The sequence below is a fragment of the Peromyscus maniculatus genome, chromosome 14 (genome assembly GCF_049852395.1).
Source record: "Peromyscus maniculatus bairdii isolate BWxNUB_F1_BW_parent chromosome 14, HU_Pman_BW_mat_3.1, whole genome shotgun sequence".
In the NCBI taxonomy this organism is placed as follows: Eukaryota; Metazoa; Chordata; class Mammalia; order Rodentia; family Cricetidae; genus Peromyscus; species Peromyscus maniculatus.
In genome coordinates, this window is record NC_134865.1 from 38,787,687 (window position 1) to 38,808,541 (window position 20,855).

At 43.1% G+C, this 20,855-nt stretch overlaps 1 protein-coding gene across 4 annotated transcripts in view; it reads left to right on the forward strand.

Annotated features, from left to right (window-relative positions):
- Prkar2b (protein kinase cAMP-dependent type II regulatory subunit beta) overlaps positions 1–20,855 on the forward strand; it is a 106,397-nt gene that overhangs the window by 75,940 nt on the left and 9,602 nt on the right. For all 4 annotated transcript variants that reach the window (XM_006989527.4, XM_042260732.2, XM_042260733.2 and 1 more), the window contains exons 5-7: positions 10,557–10,663; positions 13,769–13,922; positions 20,265–20,366. In XM_006989527.4, the coding sequence (XP_006989589.1) occupies positions 10,557–10,663; positions 13,769–13,922; positions 20,265–20,366 (363 nt within the window). The remainder of the gene's footprint in view (positions 1–10,556; positions 10,664–13,768; positions 13,923–20,264; positions 20,367–20,855) is intronic.

Sequence of the window (20,855 nt, forward strand, 5' to 3'; positions counted from 1 at the left end):
GTGGGCTGTCATCACCACCTGCTGGGAGCACAGGCATGGTGGGCTGTCCTCACCACCTGCTGGGAGCACAGGCACAGGTGGGCTGTCCTCACCACCTGCTGGGAGCACAGGCACAGGTGGGCTGTCATCACCACCTGCTGGGAGCACAGGCATGGTGGGCTGTCCTCACCACCTGCTGGGAGCACAGGCACAGGTGGGCTGTCCTCACCACCTGCTGGGAGCACAGGCACAGGTGGGCTGTCCTCACCACCTGCTGGGAGCACAGGCACAGGTTGGCTGTCATCACCATCTGCTGGGAGCACAGGCATGGTGGGCTGTCATCACCACCTGCTGGGAGCACAGGCATGGTGGGCTGTCCTCACCACCTGCTGGGAGCACAGGCACAGGTGGGCTGTCCTCACCACCTGCTGGGAGCACAGGCACAGGTGGGCTGTCATCACCACCTGCTGGGAGCACAGGCATGGTGGGCTGTCCTCACCACCTGCTGGGAGCACAGGCACAGGTGGGCTGTCCTCACCACCTGCTGGGAGCACAGGCATGGTGGGCTGTCCTCACCACCTGCTGGGAGCACAGGCACAGGTGGGCTGTCATCACCACCTTCGGGGAGCACAGGCATGGTGGGTCACCGTCACTCAAAGTTTGTCTTTGAGCTCATGCCAGCTTGATCTCCCTCCTTCTCCTAAATCCTTTTCAAGATGACATAGACTATTTAAAAAACAAAAAAACCTTAAGCGTTTATGTATGCCTGCCTGCCTTCCTTCTCCTTTTCCTCTCTTTCTATTTACTGAGGCAAGTTTGTACTGCCCATATGCTCCTGGGTACAGGGTCATCCATGGGGGAACCGTCCAGTGACCCAAAGACAGTGGTTGTCAACTGCAGCAGCTTGTCTGCTAAGGACTGGGCCTCAGCGTGTGCAGTGACCACAGCTGCTGTGAGTTTATATGTGAACAGCTACATTGTGAGCAGAGGGATTTCACGGCTCTCCTCCCTTCCTTCTGTTCCTTTTTCTCTTCTTCCCCGACATCCTGGGCATAGTGGGAACAACTGACGTATTTGGAGCAGAGGATTTAACAGTCTTACTTGTTCCCCGTGGCAGATAAAGGGGGAAATGAGAGGGACATGGGGTAGAAGGAAAGGATGGAGCCCATAGAGGAACCGTCCCAGGAATCTATGGGAGAGAAGTGGGCCTGAGCTGTGGCAGGGAGATGAGTAGGCAGAAAAGGACGATTGCTGACAGGCGGGATTAACCGGCCTTGGTCCTTGACAGTTGGTCTGATTGGAGCCTGAGGTCGTCTAGGATGGCTGCCCCACTGCAGTGACCATGAAGACAGTGCCTTTCCAGACCTGGAAGAACTCCAGAGAGGAAGGGGAAACAGTAATTACCAGTCAGCACAAAGACTAATGTTGGCTTTGTAACTACTGTCTCATTTGAATTTCCTGAAGTCAGTGTTTAGTTTGAAGATTTCACACTTCCCAGACCTCTGCACACTTTTTCCCTTGGAGCACTGTATAGGCACAGATTTTCTAATTATTAATGTCTTTGAAGATATTCTTCTCATGAATATTTTAATGTTCCACTCAGTAGGCTGTTTTCCTCCTGAAATAGTTCTAATTTGAAGCTAACGGGAACACTTTTCCTTTGCTCTTTGGTAGGCGCTTCCATTAATGCAGAGTAGATTGCCACTGCCTGAATGAGTCAGAGCCTTCCTGAGCTCTGTGAGGGAGAGAAAGAGGTGTGGATTGCCTACAGTACCTGTCAGCACCACCCTCAGCCTCTGCCTGTTGTATTTCCCAAGTTCTTCTCACTCTGTGCACAGTTATGGGAATTAGATTTTTGGTTGACTAGAGCAGACACCTGTTACCATAGGTAAATCTCTCTATTTTATTAGGAAATTTTCAGATACTGGTATGAGTTCTTTAGTTTCATAATTTAAAAGTAGTGTTTCATATGTCTGCTTAAACTGGAGCTAATTCTAACATAACCAAAAATTTTATTGTAGTAATTTATTTCATTTTCTCCATTTGATATTTAGAATCAGAACTAATCAATAAAGCTGATAATTCCCCTCTGCCTTCCATAAAAGAAACAAATCATAAGTGACAAGTAAAATGCACTATTGGTAAGCCATTTAATTAACCTTCAGAGTTTTGACAGGGGACCATATGCTGCCTGAGGTAGATGAACTCATTTGGGTAAAAGGCCCCTGCAGGGCTGATTAGCGTCATGTCTGGAAATCCTTGCTTCACAGCCCTCCTGGCTCCATCTTCAGCCCTGGCTGCTGCCCATGAACAGGAGCCAGAGCTCACCCATGATGAGGAAGGAATGAAAACCACTTGCAAACCTATCACCATCATTTCCTCACGCTTCTCTTAGTCCATGAGAAGATTCAAAATTTTGTTCCTTGTATAGAGTTTTTTTTTCTTTTAAAGATTTATTTTTATTTATGTGACTATGGGGTGCATGCATGCAGATTTTCTCTGGCATCAGAAGGGAGTATCAGGTTTTTGTTTTCAAGACAGGGTTTTTCTGTGTATCCCTGACTGGTCTCAAACTCAGAGATTTGCCTGCCTCTGCCCCCGAGTGCTGATTCAAAGGTGTGCACCACCACTGCCTGGCAAGTTTTTTTTTTTTTTTTCAGTCAAGAAATTTTAATTTCACATATATTTACTAGAATTCACAATGAACAAAAGAAACTTCTACAGCTCTGTCTCCCAGGAGCCCCATCTCTTGGTAGACTTCTTTTTCCTGCCAGCCAATTCCCAAATAACCATACTGAAACTTATGTATTAATTATAAATGCTCAGTCAATAGCTCAGGCTTGTTACTAGCTAACTCTTCATTTTAAACTAACCCATATTTCTTATCTATGCTCTGCCATGTGGCTTGGTACCTTTTCTTAGTACAGCAAGCTCATCTCCTCTCTGTCTCTCTATTCTGACCTCCTCCCTTTCTTCTTTGTGCTCTGTTTTTGTCTCTAAGTCCTGCCTAACCTCTACCTGTTCAGCTATTGGCCAGTCAGCTTCTTTTTTAACCCACTCACAGAGACACATATTCACACAGTATAAAGAAGATTCCCCAGTCTTGTTCATTTCCCAGGACTGTGTAATGCATATGTGGCAGCAGTATTTATCCAGGACTTGGCTCTGTTCTTATCTTACTTAATGTATTAGATACCATAGAGATATATTTTAAGTTTTTTTTTATTAGTTCTTTGAGAGTTTCAAGTTCCCTGCACAGCATGTTTAATCACCTTTCAGCTCTTCCCAGACCTACCCTCCTTACCCTAAGTCATCCAACTTTGTGTCAAAACAAACCAACCTTTCAAGACTAGTTTGTGCTGCCCAAAATACTCTTGGAGTGTGGTTTTCTCCTACAGCGTGTCTTTTCCAACGTCTAACACCTGCCGATCACCGCACATCCAGGGGTGGGATCATGTGCCCAACCTCCCTGTCTTGCTGGGATTTGATCTGGCCTACGCTTGCACAGATTTTGCATGTGCATCAAGCTGCTGTAATTTCATCTGTGGGACTGCCCTGCTGTGTCTGGAAGTTGTTACCTGGCTTTTATATTCTTCCTGCTCCTCCTGCAATGATCTCTGAGCCTTGTGGGGATGGTGCAGTAGACATAGTCCTTTTAGTGCTGAGCATTCGAGAGTTTTTTACTGTCTGCACATTGGCTGATTATAGGTCTCTGTGCTTGTCACCATCTACTGCAAATAGAAACGTCTCAGAGGAGAGTCAGTAGATGCAGTGATCTATGGATATATCATATATATGGATATAATGATAAGTCATTAGAGTAAGTTTAGAGTAAGTTTAATACTGTGTCCATTTAGAAGCACAACAGGAAGAGGTTCTCTCCTAGGGGTTACGACTCATGCAGCTAAAAGTTCTTGGCCCCAGCAATGGTATCAGATAGGGTTTCAGTGGTTGGTTACTTCTTTGGGTAGTCTTGCTAGATGGGCTGTGAGGAGTTCACAGAGGGTATAATTGATAGTTACTGTTTACATCTAGTACCTGCCTAGCACCTGCACTGTGAAAACTAGCTGGGAGGAATGAAGTTTCTAGGTCCCTAGCATCTTGATCCTGTTCTATGTCATGTCTTCAGTATACATTCTTAATGTCAGGTTCTGGAGGGTAACCAAGAGGAAGGGTAATGCCTATAATGTTTGAGGGTCTATGTGGCCCTCAACAACTCCAGAAGAAGAAACCATTTCTGGACCTGAGCTTTTTGTTAGCATATGTTTAGTAGGGGCATTGTTGCCCTATTATAGGATAATTCCATTTCTGTATTTTACTCTCCGTGTGTGTGTGTGTGTGTGTGTGTGTGTGTGTGTGTGTGTATACATGTGTGCACTCAAGCTGCCCACACACACTTATAGTTCAAACCACCACACAAGGTTAAGTATTCACAACTTGGATTTAGCAGTGGATTTTTAGTTACCAAAATCAAGAATGAGAAAAGATATATTGAACTTTGTATTACCATAACATTTTATAAGTCACAAGGCATTACCCCCACAAAAAAGTAAAAAGACAAATGAAAAATATTTGTTGATCATATACTTGAGAAAAGATATATAGTGTTCAAGTATATAAATAATGTAAGAAGTACAACAATCAAATGAGTGAAGTACTCAAATAGCTTTCTCTGAAGAAGATAAATATTAAGCAAGCAGATAAAAAGATTCCTAGCATGGTTAGTCATTAAGAAAATGCAAATCAAGACCAAATAAAACACTACTTCATCTCTACTAGGATGGTTATAATTAAGTAAAAGAAAAACAACAAATGTTGAGGACATGAGAACATTAGAACACTCACAATTGCTAGTAGAAGGTAAGTGGTTCAGCTGCTGGGGTCTATCACTTGGGAACCCCTCAAAGTGTAGAGGTACTGTGCAGTTCAGTAATTCCTCTCATAGGCATTCAGAAGAATTGAGATCAACTATTGGTTGAGACAAGTACTAGTAGTATACAAATGTTCATAGCAGCACTTTCCACAGTAGGAGGTGGAAACAATCTAAATGTCCATTATCAGAATGTGGGACCTGAGCCCAGCATGGTGGCACATACCTTTAATCCCACCACTTAGGAGGCAGAGACAGGCAGATCTCTGTGAGTTCAAGGCCAACCTGGTCTACAAAGTGAGATCCAGGACAGCCAAGGCTGTTACACAGAGGGACCCTGTTTCAAAAAAACCAAAAAGGGAAAAACAAAAAGCATGTGAGATCTAGGGGTCATCAGGCCCATGTGCAAGTGCCTCTGAAATGGATTCTAAAATTTACATCCAAAATAGACAAATCTGGAGAGGCAAAGTCCCAGAGAAGCCTACACAGTGTTGAAAGCCAGTCAGTGAATTGACAGTGACTTCAACACACAGTAAGATATGACACCAATACTGGCAGGAAGTTGGGCAGTGGAACTGAACAGAGCCCAGGAAAAGCTCCCCGTGAATCAACTGGAAAGAGGCAGCGAGTGGCACTGGGACAAGTGAATGCACACCCCAAAGAATCTAGACAGGTTTTACACCTCTCACAAAAATGAACCCCAAATGTGTCAGAGACCTCAGTGTAAAATGTTTAAAAGTCATAAACACTACAGCTATCTAGATGATCTAGAATCTGATGGCTGTTTAGAGAGGATGCAAAGTTCAGTACATGAAAGAAGCGATAAGCTGGACCTCCTTAGAATCAAATATTTCTAAGACCAAGTGTGGTGCTTAGTCCTGTAGTCCCAGTACTAAGGACACCACGGCAGGGGGTGCGAGGTACAGGACCTGTGTGACTACACAGTGAGCTACTGCTTCAAAAGAAAAAACTGGAAGATGCTGTCAGCAAGCCTTAAGCAGAGAGAAAATATTTGCAAAAGGTACACCTGATTAAAAATAAAAAACAGCTACACAAAGTACACTAACAATTGTAAAAACATAGCAGTAAGTAAAAACCTGGTTGAAAATTAGATCAAGACTGTGAGATAGGTCAGCAGGTAAGGATGTCACATAAGATGGAATATAACTCAGGCTGGGAAATGTATATTATTTATTACGCTACCGTGGGCATAAGCCGTGAAGGCATTATGCTAAGTGAAATAAGCTAGATACAAGAAAACATATTTTATCATTCTATTGTATTGAAATATTCAGAAAATAGGAATCTACATAGAGAATGAACAGATCCATGGTTTCTAAGGAGCTAGGAGACCATGAAAATAGCAAATGACTGCTTCATAGATACAGGGTTTCCTTTGGGGCTAATGAAAATATTTTGGAAGCACATAGGAATGGTTGATGTTCAGTGTCCTATGTCTCCAGAGAAAAGCAAATCAAAATCAGAACAGTGAGATACTGCACACCCATCAAAATGGCCCAAATCAGGAACCCTGATACCCCAAATGCTGGTGAAGGCGAGGACAAGAGGAACTCTGGCTCATTGCTGGTGGGGATTCAGAGTGGTATAGCCACTTTAGAAGTGGTTTGGCAGTACCTACCACACTATTTTCCTACACGCCAACCCTTCTGCTCCTCTGTAATTACCCAGAGAGGTAAAACTTAATGTTCACACAAAAACCAGGGTACAGTTGTTCACAGCAGGTTTATTTATAATTGCCTAGTGTTGGGAGCCACCAAGATGTCCTTCAGTACATGAATGGATAAACTATGGTACATTCAGGCATCGAATAGTATGCAGTAAAAAAGGAAATGAGCTGTGAAGCCATGGAAAGACACGGAGGAAGTGTATGTGTTAGAAGTAAAAGAAGCCAGTGTGAGAAGTCTAGACCTACCTGATTCTAACCATCAGACATTCATAACAGGAAATGATGGGGTCAGTAACACAGACTCAGTGGTAACCAGGAGTTGAGGGACAGGAAGGATGAGTGACAGCTGGGTCAGAGCATTGTTGGGGTGGTGAAGCCACAGCTGTGTTGTCATGGCACCTGTAAACTTGACTGAGTGGCAGTGATGTGCCTGCGTAGGTTCAGAGCAGCAGACGGAGCTCTCTGGTGTAGTGGCTAGAGGTTTGAGGATGAGGTTTAACACAACTGATATAAATCTATTCTGGGAGAGGCTTGTCCATGTGTGGGGGCAGGGAGCATATGGGAAATCTGTGCATCCCTCACTGTTTTCTAGGAACCTACAGGCCCTCTGAAAAATAATAAAATCTGTGTATTAGTTCAAACATGCTGATTTCTGTTAGTTTTATCATTTACTAGCTGTTGTAAAGAACTAAATCATGACATTTTCAGGAAAAAGGATAAAACTGGAAATCATTATGTTGGGTAATAAAAGCCAGTCCAGATACTTCTAGAATCCATATATGGAAGGGGAGCGTTGAAAGGGGAATCAGTGGGTGAGGTGGATGTATCTTAAAGGAGAAGGGGTAAAAGAGAGGTAAGAGAGTGTGAGTGACATGAAAGCAAAGGAAAGACTGGGAGACGGGAAGGAACCAGCCGCTCAGAGGGGCCGTGGGGGAGAACAGCTGGAGTAGTGATGACACTATAGGGAAGCCACGATGAAACCCAGTTGCTTGTACTCAGCTTTAAAAACTAATATGAAAATGTAAACCAACTGTTTTCAGAGTGATGTCCTTCCTCAGGAAGCCCTGAGCGCAGCACAGTTTGAAAAGCGTTCCCTGCTCAGGAAGTCTGCATTTGAACATAGCCTGCAGCTGCGGAGCTCAGTCTTCACAGAACAGCTCTGTGATTGCCTCACGGCTCTCATTCTCTTCCTTCCTTCCTTCCTTCCTTCCTTCCTTCCTTCCTTCCTTCCTTCCTTCTTTCTTTCTTTCTTTCTTTCTTTCTTTCTCTCTCTCTCTCTTTCTCTCTTCTTTCTCTCTTTGTTCTTTCTTTCTTTTTCTCTTTCTTTCTTTCTTTCTTTCTTTCTTTCTTTCTTTCTTTCTTTCTTTCTTTCTTTCTCTTTCTTCTTTCTTTCTCTCTTTCCCTCTTTCTTTCTTTCTCTCTCTCTTTCTCTCCTTTCTTTCTTTTTTTTCTTTTCTTTTCTTTTTTGTTTTTGGAGACAGGTTTCTCTGTGTAGCTTTTGGTGCCTGTCCTGGATCTCACTCTGTAGACCAGGCTGGCCTGGAACTCACAGAGATCCTCCTGGCTCTGCCTCCTGAGTGCTGGGATTAAAGATGTGCGCCACCACAGCCCGGCTCAGCTCTCATTCTTAGGCAGGTCTTTACACTGTGTTAAAACCTCCATGACACCCTGTGGTCCCCATGCTGGCCTCTGGACCTGACCAGTGTGACAGAAGATGGATGATGTGTTCCTATGTGGGACTTCTCTCTCCTCTGAACGCCCCTCCCTCAGCCTAGTCCTCTAATGGCAGGTTTTCACGTTTCTTGTGCCCCCTTTCTGAGCGTCCCGCCACTGCCAGTGACTCCCTTGAAAGGTGGATGTAGGAGAACCCCCGCATGTGCTTTTAAAGTTGCCGAGTATATGGGAACATAGTATATGTACCCAGCACCCGTAGGGAAGCATCTGTCTTGTTTCCAGTCTTTTGTTAGGATGATGCCATAAAAAATGCTGCATTACATGCCATCTCAAAGACGTCTAAAGAGTGACTTCCTAGAGAGGGAGTAGTCAGGGTGGAGGTTGTGCATTTGAAATCTTACTAAATGTTGCCAGGTTGTGTTCTCTCTCTCTCTCTCCCCCTCTCCCCCTCTCCCTACCTCTTCCTCCCTCCCTCCCTCTTTGCCTCCCCTGCCAAGGTTTCTCTGTGTAGCCCTGGCTGTCCTGGACCTCACTTTGTAGACCAGGCCGGCCTTGAACTCACAGATCCTCCTGCTTCTGCCTCTAGAGTGCTGCTGGGCTTAAAGACGTGCACCACCACTGTGCAGCACCAGGTTACTTTCTGTGTCGTTGGTTCTCTTTACATAGAAGACAGCGGAAGTGTCTCTTCTTCATGGTGACTCCAATACAGAGTCTGAATTTTTTCAGATCTGACAAATGAATGTGTGAGAGAAGTGATCTTATTTCTGTCTTAATTTGCATTTTTCTTCATTTTGAGAGAAGCTGGGCATCCTTTTTCAGAATTATTTTAAGACACACTCCTCCCCAGAAGCACTTTGGAACCCTAGACCCAGGTTTGGGGTTTTGTTCATTGGTTTAACTGGGCTCCTTAATGCTCTCGTCCTGCCTGAAAAACTTTCCATTCTGGAAAGTTTGTTCCATTTCTGTTTTTGTTCTTCATTTTCTGTTTTCTCTGGACTCTTTCCTTTCTTTGTTGACTTTGTGGTTTAAATTTTACTCTTTCTTATTTTATTAAAATATTCAGTCAGGTGGCATTTGCCATATGCTATACCTATACCAAGAACAAACCTTAATGTAAATGCACACTTTGGGTCAGTGAGTCTCTGAGCCTTATCAGTTGTAACAAACCTACCACTGTGCTGGGGGTGTTACTAGTGGGGGAAGCTGAGGAAGTGTTAAGCTCTGTGAGACTGTCTCAGTGCACCCATAAACCTAAAACTGCTCAGGAGGTTGATTTTAAAGGGGAAAAATTAGCAGTCATGTTTTAAGTTTTTTGTCAGGATCCTTCTTTTATGCCTGTGAGTATAATATCATCCTGAGCCTTCTGTGGGTGCACAGGCTGTACTGTCTAAAAGCTCTCCTCGGCTGTGGGGACTGTCAGCCAGCAGCTGGCTAAGAGCCCTGAGGAAGTAGGGCAGCCGGTGAGCTCAGCTGCCATGCCTTGGGGGCCTCTTCCTAGCAAGTGAAGGGCTTGCATTCTGGACCCTGGCATTTGGTGTGTCTGTTCAAGCTCTCTCTGGTCTCTTGTCTAGGAAATTAAGTCACGTCTTGGCCACTAAGCTTGTGTCCAGGGTAAAGGGCTTTACAGGAAGCACCCGATCCACATTCGTCTTTGTCTCTGTGTCTTAGCTCCACCCTGATGGGCCACATAATTTTAGTCTGAATGTTTTCTGTGCTGTGCTCATTGGCCCCTCTAACACCATTAAATGCAGTTTTAATGATTTGTGAAGATCTTTCCTAGGAGATGTAGATGGTTGGTTGTTGAGGAGAAATGCACCGACAGACAGACAGACAGTGACAGAATATTCGCTGCAGTCTTCTGTTTCTGCTGTTTGACTGCCCCGCCCCAACTGCATTCTGTTCTGTCTTGTTTTGGGTACTGACATAAACTGTAAAACTGAAGTTAGGATGTAATTTCACCAGGTGTTTAGGGGACCTCCACACTAATTTTATCAATTAGTACTGGGAAGTTTTAAGAACAGATAGCTTCAGGAAATTTGAAACAGTTCTTTACCACTCTGGTTATTTTCGGTTTTTCGGTTTGGTAGTTCTTTTTCCATGTGAAGTGGTTATAGTTACAAATGTTCTAACGTATGCTGATACCATTCCTCTCATTCAGATGTTGAATATGAGAATAAATAATCATCTCGTTTGTATGTGGTGAGGGGTACTGACTTTTCTGATAAAACCCAATGATAATCATATTCTGATTTCTTTGAAATCTTTCACAAAAACTAAGATTATATGATTCCTTCAGAAACTATGTTCTAGATGCACATAAAGATATCTTATCTCTTTAAAAAATAGGAGCAGATGTCTCAAGTGTTAGATGCCATGTTTGAAAAATTGGTCAAAGAAGGGGAGCATGTAATTGATCAAGGCGATGATGGTGACAACTTCTACGTCATTGATAGGTAAGTTTTATCCAGCTTTACTACTAAAGCTTTAAAAACCTATCCTGTAAGATCTCAGCAGTCACTGTGACAACTGATAGATTAATCTGTTTGCAGTTTCCCTTCACTCTTAATACTAGATAATGGGCACTGTAAATGTCTCGTGAATATATACAATAAATATAGCCATGCTAAGTCATGCAAGGAGCCATGGTTTATAGAAGAAGTGCATCTGTAAGTCTTAGTCATTAATGTGCCTTGATTTGCTAACTTCTATTTGGTGGGTAGAAAGTAATAATATTGCCATGTGATAGATGCCTATTACAGTGAGAATAGTGCGTGGATACCTGGCTGTGGTGGCACACGCCCTCAATCCCAGCCCTCAGGAAGCAGAGGCAGGTGGATCTCTGTGAGCTCGAGGCCATCCTGGTCTACAGAGCGAGTTCCAGGACAGCCAGAGCTGTTACACAGAGAAACCCTGTCTCAAAAACAAAAACAAACACAACAACAAAAGATAAGGAGTGGAAGAATAGAAGTGGTGTGTAGTTCCCTCAGTATTGCTCCACTTTTTAAAAGTTCTTACTGTTAACCATAAAAGAACCCAGGTGCCCCAGAAGGTGTGAGATGAGGAGGAAGCCTTTTTTCTGCTGTTTTAGCATTCTTTAGTCAGTAGAGGGAGCAGCTCATGTCTCCTTACAGAAATTGTGTAGCATTTTCTTTGTCTTTTCAAATGTTTCAGGGTTTGGGTTTTTTGTGGGGAGGGGATTGTTTTGAGGAAAGTGCTAGCCTAGTATATATCCAACAGGATATAGCTAAAGAACTTCCCCTGTCTGCCTCACAGGTGTGCCAGGCAGCCTGGAAACCATGCTTTTTGTTGAAGCACAGAATTGGAGAGGGTGGTCCTGTGCAGAAGGAAGGGCTGGCTTGTATGAGTTAGGCCTGCCCCTGAGCACAGGGACTGTACAAGGAGGCTGCTGGCCCATAGAAAGCACCTTACTATGCAGACTGGGCTGGCCTTGAACTCATAGAAAATATTTTACTAAACAGAAAGTATATGCAGTTATTTGCATTGACAATCAAATTGTCAATTTGAATTGACAATTCAGAAATCTTAAACTGTGTTTTACTTTATCAGAGAACAATATGGCCTGTGTGATGAATAGATGAGCCTCAAACCATACTTTCCGCGCATGCTGGGCAGGGTATTTCTTCACCTTTGTAGAGTGAGGCAGGGTTCACGGGCAGTCCGTGTCCCTAAGCTGTCCAGTTTTGTGTGGAACACAGATCATCTCCCCACCTGATCTACTGATACAGTTTTGCTCCATTTGATAGGATTGTGGTCAGCTGATAATTAGACCTCCTCTGTCTCCTTGGGCCCCTTTCTTAACCTTGGCTCTGCTTTCTTTCATACATGAGCTATGCGTGACTTTCAGTCAGCAGCAGGTTTGCTGACTTCCCTAACCCCATCCTGGTGCCTGAGTGACCTACTGCTGCAGCTCTGCCAGGGCAGGGGTAAAGCCAAAGCATGATGTGTTCCCTTGTGTGAGGCGGAGTCATGGTTACGATGTTACAGCCTTCACCAACAAAACAGCCTATAAATACACTCAAGTGTTTTCATTGAATTGTAGGTGAGAAGACCATGTTCGGTCCAGCATTGACCTTTCTTTCAGTGGGTATTTTTGACTACAAAACCTGCTTTACGTTTGAGCATAGTACATTCTCTTTCAGTTACATCCTAATTATCCATTGACAGATGAAGCACTCTGGTTCACAGACGTGACGGGGCTTGATTGAGGTCACCCAGATAGTCAGTGCATCTGACCCACAGCCAGGTCCTCTGTCACCCACTTCTGTTCATGCTCATTGCTCTGGCCTGCACTGCCTGAAGCCTCACAGCGTCAGGGAGGGAATCAGTATGAACAGCAGTCTGCCTGTCTAACAGACTTCCCACCATGGCCCCCAGCTGGGCTGGTAGCATGTTTTACTCTCACCAGGGCATTTTGTTACTAATTTTATCCGATTCAGAATGGCAAATCTAGAAAAGAATGTCAGTGACACAATACAAGGGAATAAACTGCAAATTTTAAATTAACAGTTTAAAAATTATTATCCATGGAACAAATTCTAGGATGTATTTTCACATGTGTCATTCTATCCACGAACTATGTTTAAAAGGCAACAGTTTTCTTCCTTATTAACATCTTCTGTTTCTTTACTCTTTAATAATCCTTTTCTAGTCCTTAAAAGCTGTCCCGTTTTGCCACTGCCACATCTGTTTTCTAGGATTTAACCAACAGGATATAGCTAAAGAACTTCCCCTGTCTGCCTCACAGGTGTGCCAGGCAGCCTGGAAACCATGCTTTCTGTTGAAGCACAGAGTGGGGGAGGGTGGTCCTGTGCAGAAGGAAGGGCTGGCTTGTATGAGTTAGGCCTGCCCCTGAGCACAGGGACTGCACCCCGGGAAGCCGGCGAGAACACTACCGGAAAGGCAGCAGTTTGGGGTTGACCTAAAGTGTACAGGTCAAGGAGGGCAGGTTAAGGCTTTGTGGGCCAGTGTGGTCTAAGAATTCAATTCTGCTTATAATACAAACCAGCTGTGTATAATAAGTAAAGAACAAGTTTGTTTGTTTTCTAATAAGACTTTTTTGGGGGGCCAAAATTGGGAGCTAGCTGGGGTACCAATTCCTGCTATAGTTTATAAAAGACTTGTCAGCAAATTAATAGAGCTATATGCTTTTAAAAAGTAGTCATTTTCTTTTGATCTCAAAAGCAATATACATTTCTTTTAGAAACAAAGTATTGTTACATGGTCAGTGCCCTGGAGTGCCTCACAGTTCTTCCTGTCTGAGATAAGTACAGTAGTGTTTGACATATGTCCCACAGATGACTTACTGCACATATTCTATCACTGATTTTAACTTTTTATTGTTTAGTTCTTTCCCCATGCATTGTTCCTACCCTAGCCTAGTTGGTGGTCTTTTTCATAGGTCGCTGTTATCAGAGGGTATAGGAGGAAGGAGATCAGAGTGTACATACGGGCTCTTCTCTGCAGTAACGCCTCCTGTAATTAAATGCTACCTGAATCTCTTTGTCTCTAATTTAATATGATTTGTATATGTCCAACAGAGGAACATTTGATATTTATGTAAAATGTGACGGTGTTGGAAGATGTGTTGGTAACTATGATAATCGTGGGAGTTTTGGAGAACTGGCCTTAATGTACAATACACCCAGAGCAGCTACAATCACTGCTACCTCTCCTGGTGCTCTGTGGGGTTTGGTGAGTAAAATATTTGCTTGATCAAAATGTTATTTTTTTGAAAATTATTATGACAGTAGATAGGCAGATACCCTGAAACTATATTTTAATTTTAATCAGTAAATTTATTTGGGAATCATGAGTCATTGGCATTTATTAGATGTTGCACTGTTGGACACAAAGACTGTGCTGAATCAAAGATTTATGTCCTGTCTCTTCCCAAGTCAGGAGCTTGAATATACTGGACCTTAGAATGACATCAGATCCAAAATGCTCCTCTTGTATCCATACTTAAACTTTGAACCACAACAGCTGGTGAGATGACTCAGTCTGAGAGCACAGCAGCTTGTGCCTGTCACTCCAGAGTAAGGGAGGGGCACGGGGACCAGCATCCCCGAAGCTCATTGGCTAGCCAGTCTAGCCAGGTCAGTGAACTTCAGGTTCAGTAAGACACCTTGTCTCAAAGGTGGAGAGCAACCCAGAAAAGACATCTGGAATCAGTCTCTGGCCTCTGTATGTAGGTGTGCATAAGCATTTGGACACACATATGCGCAAAGCCTCACTAACAAGTATGAATTCGCAGGCACTCACACACACACACACACACACACACACACACACACACACACACACACACACACACACACACACACCCTTCTGTAGTTCTCTCAGCTAGCTCTCTGAGGTAAAATGGTATAGTCAGATAAATTAGTGCTTTTCCGAGTGATCAGCTGAAAGTCACAACTGGGGCCTTGTTCGAAGCACACACACTAGGCCCCTCTGTTGATTCTGACCCCTGCACCAAAAGCTCTGGAGAAGGGTCCAGCACTCCTGTGCTCCTGGAAGCTTCCATGCAATTCTGATGTTGCCACAGTTTGGAAAGCACTAAAAACGGTTCTCCTGATGGTGTCAGCTGCTTGGTAATGTGTTTGCACTCAAGAGCAGCTATGTAGAGTAAAAATATTTGGTACCTGTGCTTTTCATTTAAGATACTAAAAAAAAAAAAAAATCTTGCTTCAATTCTACATAAATCTAATCATTCTCTTTGGGTGGGACCTGGATGTTGATTTGGTGGTGTATTCCTAATCTAGAAACTTTGAAATGTCACCAATTCAGAACTTTTTGAGTACCAACACACAACTGTAAAATTCCACACATGTACAGATCAGTCAAAATGCAAGCACATTGTGAATACTTATAAATTACCTTCAGGTCATGCATATGAGATACACATGAACTATGGATTTTGTGTTTAGACTTGAGACATGCTCCCAAGCTATTTTGTTAGGAGTTTTCAATATCTGGGTGTAGTTGAGTGTGGGAGTGCTGATGTCTAAAATCTAAAACACTTCTGGTCTCAAGACAAGAGATCCTCAGTCTCTATCTTTAAATAAATGTCTTAATGGTAGAAATTCTGTTAAGCATTGGTTCATAGACACATTTGGCTGAGAGGCTAGAGGAGGCTTGGGGCCTCTTTTCACATGGTAACATAGTGCAGAACATAACAGCTGCTTCTGGAAGACTGGGTTTAAGGTCAGGTTCTCAGACTTTGTTTGGCAAGTATGCAGACTACCCTGGGAATCCACTTACCACCCTGTAGGTTGCGCAGATTACACTTCTGTGGGTCTAAGGTGAGCCAGAGCTGGCTGTATTCCAGAGCTCCCAGGAGGTATCCACACTGCCTGGGGTCGCACTTCACTTCCTGCAGCACTGATTGATGGGAGTGTTTGAAACACAAAAGCAGCACATCCCATGTTCTTGACCCACAGTTGTTAGGTTATTTCCCCAGGCCTTTGTAGAAGAGGTTGTTGTTTGTTTGTTTATTTGTTCATTTTGGGGACATCTGCTGTCCTGGAACTCAGATCCACCTGCCCTTGTCTCCCCAGTGCTGGGGTTAAAGTTGTATGCCAAAGCCTGACCAGAAGAAGGGTTTTAACTGTCCAGTTTCAAAGGGGGAAGAGTTACAGAATGTACACATTATTTCTGCATTTCACTCAGAATTTGGTTTAGCTCATAAAAACATCTCACTCAAAGATGCTGGTTACTTAGAATTCCTTTTTATTGGAGCCAAGCAGTTCCTGTATACCTATTAAACAGTTTCATGAGTTATGGGGTAGAAATGGAGATGCTTTCATGTGGAAAGAAGTGATCACTGGAGTGTGTTAAGGGCACTCAGATCTGAGTGTCCAAAGCCAACAGAGAGCAGCCACACTAGGGCAGACCTGGGCAGGAAGCATTTGCCAGTTCTCACAGTTAATCTTGTGTCCTCCATGACCTACCTATTACAGAGGGTGTAGCTAAAACTGGAGCCATCTCACTAGAGGTGCCAGTCAGGGTCAGAGTGTCAGATAGTAAGGAGGCCGCCTCACACATCCTGGTTCAAGATCACACATTTTCAAATTTGCCCTGAGCACTGATGGTTTCTGCTGTGGCATGGTCTGTATGTCAAATCTGTTGCTCTGACTGGTCAATAAATAAAACACTGATTGGCCAGTGGCCAGGCAGGAAGTATAGGCGGGACTAACAGAGAGGAGAATTGAGAGAACAGGAAGGTGGGAGGAGACACTGCCAGCCACCGCCATGACAAGCAGCATGTGAAGATGCCAGTAAGCCACGAGCCACGTGGCAAGGTATAGATTTATAGAAATGGATTAATTTAAGATACAAGAACAGTTAGCAAGAAGCCTGCCACGGCCATACAGTTTGTAAGCAATATAAGTCACTATGTTTACTTGGTTGGGTCTGAGCGGCTGTGGGACTGGCGGGTGACAGACATTTGTCCTGAGTGTGGGCCAGGCAGGAAAACTCTAGCTACAAGTTTCAGCCCCAGTGGTAATAGTAACTAACATACGAAGGCTCAGAGTTTTCATGTGCACAGTTCTTAAGCATTTAAGGAACATTTTCTGAGATTTTTTTTTTTGGTAGCTTATGCATGTTACTAACATTCATAAAAAGGGGTAGTTTCTGATTCATGTATAAATGCAATATCCTTAAAAAGTATAATCACATACTTTCATTGTATTCAAACTTGCTTTTTAGGAGCAATTTGCATAAGCAGTCCCTTCTGGGGACAGTTAGGGGGAAAGGAAACTTTTAAGATGCACAGCCCGCAGCCCTGTGGTTGTCAGTGCCGATGTAAAGAGGAGCATATTGCAGAGGGGTCCTCAGCACAGCACTCTGCTGCTGTAGGCCTGGACGTTAGCATTTGGAATTGGGCTTCCTGAACTTGTCAGGTCACAATGGGTGTGGAACAGTAGGCCATTCATAGACAGTTCTTCCTGAGAGATAGAATTCATGATTTATTTCTAAATGGCTAAACTATTTCAGGCCTTTTCTGTTTTAATGAAAACAAAAAAAGTCTGTCCATAAAAAATATACCTGATTCCCAAACCCCTCTATATATGACAGTTACATGGGACACTTTTATTGATGCAAATTATGTAGCCAGACGTAGAGATTTTGAGTTACTCAGGTCTTAGGTTTTAGAAATTACCTCAGCAAATTCTGATGTAGAGCCAGTCTTCAAAAGAACTCAGTATTTTTGTGAATTAACTCATAAAATTAAAAATAGAATTTTTCTTTTCTCTTTCTTTCTTTCTTTCTTTCTTTCTTTCTTTCTCTTTCTTTCTTTCTTCCTTCCTTCCTTCCTTCCTTTCTCTTTCTTTCTTTCTTTCTTTCTTTCTTTCTTTCTTTCTTTCTTTCTTTCTTTCTTTCTTTCTTTCTTTCTTTCTTTCTTTTTCTTCCTTCCTTCCTTCCTTCCTTCCTTCCTTCCTTCCTTCCTTCCTTCCTTCCTTCCCTCCCTCCCTCCCTCCCTCCCTCCCTCCCTCCCTCCCTCTCTCTCTCTCTTTCTTTCTTTCTTTTTTTTTTTGAGACAGGGTTTCTCTGTGTACCCCTGGCTGTCCTGGAACTTGCTTTTTGACTAGGCTGGATTCAAGCTCACAGAGATCCACCTGCCTCTGCCTCCGGAGTGCTGGGATTAAAAGCGTGCACCACCACTGCCCAGCATACATTTACTTTTTATTTTGTGTGTATTTAGGGGCATGTGTGGAGGTCATTTGTGTCCCAGTGACTGAACTTAGGTCATTAGGCTGGGTGCCTTTACCTGGTGAGTCATCTTGCTGGCCCAGGTTAAAAAAAAAAAAAAAACATTAGGAAGTACAAATCCAGAGTACAGCTGGCATCAAAATAGTAATTAACTAACTTGGAAACAGGATGTTTAATTTCCTAGTGTCTCATTCTGTCTGGCTGTTACCACAAATCACCATAGGTGGCGCAAGCATTCATGCCTCACAGTTTTGAAGGCTGAGACCCACATGAGCTTTTGGTGTCTAGGGCCAGTTCCTAGAGGGCCATGTTCTTACTCTGCCCTTGTTTGGTGGAAGGGGCAAGACAGCTTTCAAGGGTCTTTTATGAGACTTACCCAATTCTACTCATGACAGCTGCACACTCATGGCCGAATCACCTAAGGCCCATCTCTTCATACCATCATGCTGAGGTTTAGGATTGGGGCTTCAGGGAGGGGACACATGTAGTCCATCATTGTTAGAGTCATATCCATAATATATTGGCATAGTAAGGTATTAATTAAATAATACCCAGTTTCAATTTTACTAAAGTGTAATTATTCATTGGTGAATGCCAAACTATGTGATTATGAAGCTTAAGAATAAAAACACTTTGAGAATTTTTGCAACATAAATTTTTTTGAGGAAAAATAGCTTTTGAGCTGCTATGTATAAACATTTCTGTCATTCCTAAATTAAGTTCTGCCTCCTGAGTGCTGGAATTAAAGGTGTGTGCCACCACCACCCGACATAAATATGTATTTCTAAGAATGCTTACGTTATCAATTCTTTATGGATGACTTCTCCACTAGTGGTTCCTGTAGTTTTTACTTCAGTGTATATATACTTCACGAACATCACATTTAACTGAGTCTGTGTCTGACTGAAGTAAATACTTAAGGAAACAATACTACAAAGAATGTACTCCAAGACTGTCTGTCCTCCTTTATTTTTTATAAACCCAGGTCTGGTCAGGTCTGTCTAATTGATTTTGCAGCCCTGCCATCTGCAGTGAGGGAGGGTACTGGTATTTGATGGTCTGACAGTGCCCCCATGTGGGCATGAAGCCCAGTGTGCTGGTCCCAGCACGGTTGTCTAAAGCAGCACTTATCAGCCCTCCTACCACTGTGCCCTCTGATACCGCAGTGCTTCTCAGCCTTCCTGATGCTGCGACCCTCTATACAGTTCTTCGTGTTGTAGTGACCCCCAATGATAAAGCCATTTTTGTTGCCACTTAATAACCAATCTTTCTACTATTATGAATCATAATGTAAAATCTGATATGCAAGATATCTGATCTATGTGAAACCCATGTGAAAGGTCATTCAACCCCCAAAGGGGCACTACCCACAGGGTAAGAACCACTGATCTAAATAAATGCTGTCCTCCCTCTCTCTTTTTCTCTCTCCCTGTCCTTCTCCCTCCCTCTTTCCTTTCTTTTTCTTTTTTTTTTCTTTCTTTCTTTCTTTCTTTTTGTTTTTGTTTGTTTGTTTGTTTGTTTGTTTTTTTGAGACAAGGTTTCTCTTGTGTAGCTCTGGCTGTCCTGGAACTTGCTCTGTAGACCAGGCTTGTAAGATGAATTGCTAAATGCTAAATAAAAATCCCAGAGCCAGATATTGGGGTGAAAACTAAGAGCTCAGAGGAATAGGACAAGCCACAGCCAACCTCACCTCACCAAACCCTCAGCCTCCAGAAAGAGCTACTTCCTGTGTACCCACGCCTATATGCCTTTCTGTTCTGCCATCTCACTTCCTCTCTCTGCCCAGCTACATCACTTCCTGTAGGTCTGTACAGACCTCCAGACCTCTGTGGTTAGTGCTGAGATTAAAGGTGTGTGCCACCATGCCTGGCTCTGTTCCCAGTGTGGCCTTGAACTCACAGAGATCTGCCTTTCAAATGCCTTCCAAATGTGCTACCATTGCCTGACTTCTATGATTAATTGAGTGGCTGGCTTTTCCCCCTGAACCTCAGATAAGCTTTATTAGGGTGCAAAATATATTGGGGGACACAATATATCACCATACAGGCTGGCCTCGAACTCAGAGATCTTCCTGCCTCTGCCTCCTCAATGCTGAGATTAAAGATGTGTGCCACCACTGCCTGGCCAAATGCTTCTTTTTCTAAGAAAAAGACAAAATTTTATATGCTAAATTTTGTGCCCAAGGAAATAAAAATATGAAATTAATTGAGAGTATAATCATGCCATAATCTTTTACTTCAATTATTGTGTATTCCTTGTAATGAATGAAACTATTTATTCAGATTTTAACTACCTTTGTATTTGCTACTCTCTCTTTAGGACAGGGTAACCTTCAGGAGAATAATTGTAAAAAACAATGCCAAAAAGAGAAAGATGTATGAAAGCTTTATCGAGTCACTGCCATTCCTCAAGTCTCTGGAGGTGAGTTGTGCTTTACAATAGTCTGGTAAGGTGCCCAGCTGATAAAAAGGCTGACCATGCAGGGAATCCCAGTTCATACATAACGATGGAAAGGGGTCCCCTGATCTCTACACATACTGTGTGCTATAGTACCTCTGCAGTAATAATAATGATAATAATAATTTTAAAGTCTATTCGTATTTTCCTATGAAAAGAACAGATAGTGATATTAGGTCTTATTGTTATTTTTTTTACTACTGTAAGTACATTTTATTCTGGTTATTTGAAAATAAGGCTCTTATCTAAGATCTATAGCAAATTTATAGGTGCCATTTATCTGATAGCAGACTTAATCAATCAAATGTCATGAAGAACTACTGGTTATCCCTTTACTGGGGGGGGAGAGGTTATCTCAACACAGAAGGTCCTCACTGCCGCACCCCAGCCCCCAAGTCATCTTTACTGCTTGTTCCCATTTCTCTACTTTTAAAGTTGGCCTTCCTCAGCCTT